The 5,458-nt window shown below is 34.2% G+C and overlaps 1 protein-coding gene across 1 annotated transcript; it reads left to right on the top strand.

Annotated features, from left to right (window-relative positions):
• Positions 1-653: 653 nt before the first annotated feature.
• LOC141596024 (transcription factor MYB102-like) lies at positions 654-4,755 on the top strand. Its single transcript, XM_074416020.1, has 3 exons — positions 654-2,670; positions 3,152-3,281; positions 3,683-4,755. Exons 1-3 carry the CDS (start codon positions 2,538-2,540, stop codon positions 4,599-4,601), a joined length of 1,182 nt encoding a protein of 393 aa, XP_074272121.1. The 5' UTR covers positions 654-2,537; the 3' UTR covers positions 4,602-4,755.
• Positions 4,756-5,458: the final 703 nt, after the last annotated feature.

Here is a 5,458-nt window from a genome sequence, read left to right as displayed (position 1 = left end):
GTACGGTCCTTCCTTCTTGCAATGCGTTTGTTAGTTAAATTAAGCGAGTTTTATCGTATCCCACGGGACTTCTTATTTCTTCTTTGGGTTGCCTACGCCACTGCTCAATGTTTGCGGTAAGGAAGTCGGATGTAGGTGGATGTAAGACATGTAACTGGAAAAAAAATGTCAGAAGGCTGGAGACGAGTATTTTGGTTAGTGTTATGTTATCACTTGCTTTGGCGTTGTAATGTGTCTTTGTTGTGAGGTTTGGACAATGCTTGGGATAGAGCTCGATCATTAGAACATATGGTGCACTTTAACTTATGTTAAATTATGGTTTTATTGATTATAGTATCAAATCTCGGTTTGAGATTGATCAAGCAATCAGAGTCATCACAATTTAATCTCGATCATTGTGATATAAATGCAGCAACCAATACGGACTTATTGTAATGTCATGGCTGATATTTGATACGGAGTATGAACTATGAAGTACTGTACCATTTATAAATCATTTTTTCAACCATTGTTTATTTGTCTCATTGGTTCATGTTTTTTTTTTTTGACAGTGTCAATTTGTTTAGTACACTGGATGAAATCTGAGAAGACTTTCATTTACCTCGAGCTACTAATCAAAGTTTCTGTCTGAGGTAAGGCATTACGGCACAACCTTGTATATATTGTCAATCAACTTGCATATGGTCGGAGTACTATAACATTGTGTGCTGCCATGGTTGATTTTTTTTTTCTTTTAGGAGAACATCATGTCATAATTGAATGCTAAAATCATGAACAAATATGCTTTCACATCTCTGGCGAAATTGCAGGAGCATAATTTTTTAAGATTAGTAATTTAGAACTCAAAATTGCTCATTAAAGTGGCTATATTTCTTTTTATTGTAAAGTATAGTCATTTGATGCAGTTCTCGACATAATTTCTGTCTTGGGTCATTTATAAACAGTCCATTTGTGTTATTAACACAACGGTTAGGCTACGTACATCCGACACCGCCCCTACCCGCAATTTGCGGGAGTCATTGAGACACTGGGGTAATGTTATTGTTTAGAAGTCTAGTTGAAACATAAGAGTTGCCTAGACTCCTAGAGTTTTAAGTATACAACTGCCTCGTTCAGTTCAGTTGGTCTCTTTTAAAACGGTCATATAAGTGGATGGGACAAGAGTTTACCGTTCCCTAGGCATTCTGTTTTTTGTCTCATCTATTTATTTGACTGTTTTATTGTTTAAGACGAATATCTCCCTCTTAACCAAGGATAAGCTAATAATAACTAGCTAGTGCCTAGTTGTACACAATTGTCTCATCTAAATTAATTAACATGCAATATAATCAAGTAAATGCCAATGAAGAAAAGGACTTTTGGAAAAGGGTCAGCTAACAATAAAAGAGAAGGGGTGCGTGGTTTAGTTTAATTGGTGACAAGTAATGTAAAATGTGAATCCTAAAAGCAAAGCAGAGAGTTTCCGCCGGAAAATGATAGTCGTAACATCTTTTTGTATGCATATGATGAAATTGATGACCTCTGAGCTGTGACATATTGGTACCACTTTTTGTGCTTGCTAATCCCCTTATTTACGCTATAATTATCATTGTTATGTCTTTTTTAACTGGTTGCTCGTCTTTAAGACGGGTTATATCGGTTTTAAATTTAAAACGGATTAAATACTATTCGATGGAAATAGAAGGGACAAGAGTTGCCTAGACTCCCATTTGTCTATTTGACCCGTTTCATGTTTAAAATGTGTTATCTCCTTCTTAAACAAGAATTTACTTTTTTTTAAGTGTTTTGTTATCGTTTAATTTGAAAGTTTACTTATAAATTATTTATGTTAGGAATAACAAAAATCATTAGTTACGGCTTGTAAATGACTTGTATCAAAGTAAGTCGACTTAACGGTATTATTAATCGAAAATGACACCGATCCTATATGATCCTTGCTTGACTTGATCGACTCGGTGTTAGGTTTACGTGTATCAAAATGATATAATGTACAAGCCTGGAACTCGAGATGATCCGTTCAGAACAAAGTGTACAACACTTGAAATTATTAGACTTAGCCTTGTTCTTTTGGATTTAATTTCAGTTTAGTTTAGGCTTAAAGACTATAGTTCACTTTATTTTTAGTCTTTAATTCGTTTCGTTTCAATTCTGATAGTTTTACTCCAAAAGATCGGAGCCTTAAGCTAATCCGATTAAATCACCAATTAGGCCAAAGTCTACTTACTTACAGGAAGAGAGTACATAATTATGTGACTTTCTTATACTTTTGCTGCAATATTTAGTACGATAGTGATATATTAAATGGTCTAATATTTCTCCAAAGAATAGGGACACGTCGCCTATGTGATAAACAAGGACGGCACCAAATCGTGTTGACTTCCAACGTATGTCACCCTCTTTCCCTTTATATAACACACACACATACCATTGTACCCTCTATACGGACCTACAATCATTTTTCCTCATAATTTTCTCAAAAACTCTCTTTTTTCTCTCTTGAAAAGTTGTTATTTAACTCACTAATTAGTACATTAATCATGGGAAGATCACCTTGTTGTGACAAAAGTGGACTTAAAAAAGGTCCTTGGACTCCTGAAGAAGATCAAAAACTTACTGATTACATTCAAAAACATGGTTATGGCAACTGGAGAACTCTTCCTAAGAATGCTGGTAATTTTCCGTCTCCAAAATCTTATCGTGAGACTGATCCATATAATTAATGGGTAGTCGTTACTTTATTCTGTTTCGTCTATTAAGAGATATACTGGTTTCCGACTCCAAAATCTTATCATTAGATGGTAGTCATTACTTTCTTCTGTTTCATCTATTAAATGACATACTGGTTTCCGACTCCAAAATCTTATTGTCAGACTGACCCATATGCTGGGTAGTCATTACTTTATTCTGTTTCGTCTATTAAGAGACATACTGGTTTTCGAAGTATATAGTGTTTTTCTAATCTTATCGTGAGACTGACCCATATAACGGGGTAGTCATTACGGAGTACTTTATTTTGTTTCGTCTATTAAGAGACATACTGGTTTTCGGAGTATGTAGTGTTTTTCTTTGTAGTATTCGAGTTTATCATGCATAGATTTTTCGTGTATGTTAGTGGTACGAATCTAAATCATTGTTTTGGGTTGGTATGTAGGCCTTCAAAGATGTGGTAAGAGCTGTCGTCTTCGTTGGACGAACTATCTCCGGCCAGATATCAAGAGAGGAAGATTTTCATTTGAAGAGGAAGAGTCTATTATTCAGCTTCACAGTATTTTGGGCAATAAGTAAGTTGTGTTACTTAAAAACATACACGAGTCATAGATAGTTTTACATATGAAACCAACTCGTTAAATAACAATCTTTAATGTTTTCGACATGGAGATAATATAATACGGAGTATATAAATATGTAAAACCCTGAACTTATCTTGCCACAATCAGAAGACCTTAAGTATCCGTCCGAATAGTCCTGTTTTCGCAATAGAGGGTTCATGCACTAAAATATACAGCAAATCTCATTTCAGACGGGTGGTATCCATTTAAGTCTCATTTGCAAAAAAAATCCGTCTGAAATGAGAATTTGCGAAAAATATATGCAGTCATAAACTCATAATCAATTTTTCAGCATCACAATGATATCTTAATTTTGCTGTGCCTAATTTCAATTTATTTTTTGACTGATGTAGATGGTCAGCTATTGCTGCTCGATTACCAGGAAGGACAGACAACGAAATCAAGAACTATTGGAACACTCATATCCGAAAGAGATTGCTTCGTATGGGAATCGATCCTGTAACCCACAGCCCTCGCCTTGACCTTCTTGACCTCTCTACCATCTTTGCTAACTCATCCCTTTACAATACTTCATCAACTTCTTCTCAAATGAACATGTCAAGCTTCCTTGGCTTGCAACAACCCATGGTGGACCCACAACTCCTAAAACTAGCCACCTCCCTTCTTTCTTCCCAACGACAAAACCTGAACTCTTCCCTAATGCAACATTTTCAAGGAAACGGATTCTCTAACAATCCTCAAATCCAAAATAGCTTCAATAACCCGATTATCACAAGTACTCAAATTCAAACCCCAATTCAAAATCCTATCCCTAATTGTACCACAATGACGACTTCTGCAACTATTGCTGCTACTACTCCCGCTGCTACTATTGTTACAAGTGGTACAGGTACTACGTTTGTACCACTTTTCGATGAATCTCAATTGATGGACCCTCATTTCGAACAATACCCAACAAATATTCCCAACCTTGATACACAAAACTTTAACCAATGGCAAAATAATGGGTATGTTGATATGTACCCTACAAATTTGGACTACTATGGTTCAAACCAAACTTTCCTTGATGACCCTTCTTTATCTGATAATTCAATGTTACACAACAATCTCATGAGCTATCCATCATCAGTTATGTCTACTCCGTCTCAATCTTCGTGCCCGACACCATTGAATTCAAGCTCGAATTCAACGACTTACGTCCAATCAAGTGAAGATGAAAAAGAGAGTTATTGTAGTGATCAAATGATTAAGTTTGAAATCCCTGATATTCTTGATGTTAATCAGTTTATTTTAGCCCATGCAAATTGTTAATTTTTTTTTTTTTTTGTATTTTCTTTTATTTAATTTTTTGGTGGATATACCGTGTATAACTGTAAGAAATTAATAGTATTTATGTAATTTTCAGCTGATGTATAAAAATGAGGATTTTAGGATATCATCAAATCTCAGTTTGTTTTTGCCTTCATTGGAATTTACTTCTCATTATTTGATTATTATTGATAGTGAAGGTTTCCTTCTGTTTCCGTAGTTGTTACTCTTCGTCATAGTAAAGAAATTACTCATCGGTCTCAATCATTCATTTACCTCTTCAACTTTTATGCGGTATTTCTTTCACCAAAGATAAATATGGTGTAGTCATGTAGATAATTGGGACAGAAAAAGTATCCCGGTTGATTAAGGTTCAATTGTCAACTTGGACTTTTAATTCGGTTGAGATGATTTTCGATAATGAGTTTTTATTATTTCTCATTTAATTTCGATGATGAGTTTTTATTATTTCTCATTTAATTTAATTGTACGATTAATGAATTATGGATCTATCTCAACCGAAAAACTATTGTATAAACCGTTTTTTGTCTTGTAGAGTGTACTAGCACGACTCATGTATGCTGTTATCGATTGAGGGTGACTCATAAGGTCTACTACATATTGAAAACAAAATGGGTTTCTACATAATTGTATGAGGTGAGTTATCACGTCAAAGTAAGACTTCTTTAATCACTCATATACGTTAATAATAGAATTAAAAAAATAATTCATGCTTAATAATAATAATAATAATAATAATAATAATAATAATAATAATAATAGGATATAACTATATTATCCGTAACAATAGAATAATAATAACATGCAAAAAATGAAAGAAAAGACTAGATTCCGCAAAT

The sequence above is a fragment of the Silene latifolia genome, chromosome 8, assembly GCF_048544455.1.
Source record: "Silene latifolia isolate original U9 population chromosome 8, ASM4854445v1, whole genome shotgun sequence".
In the NCBI taxonomy this organism is placed as follows: Eukaryota; Viridiplantae; Streptophyta; class Magnoliopsida; order Caryophyllales; family Caryophyllaceae; genus Silene; species Silene latifolia.
The sequence above is the reverse complement of the archived record's forward strand: the minus strand, read 5'-3'. Positions and strand labels throughout refer to the sequence as shown.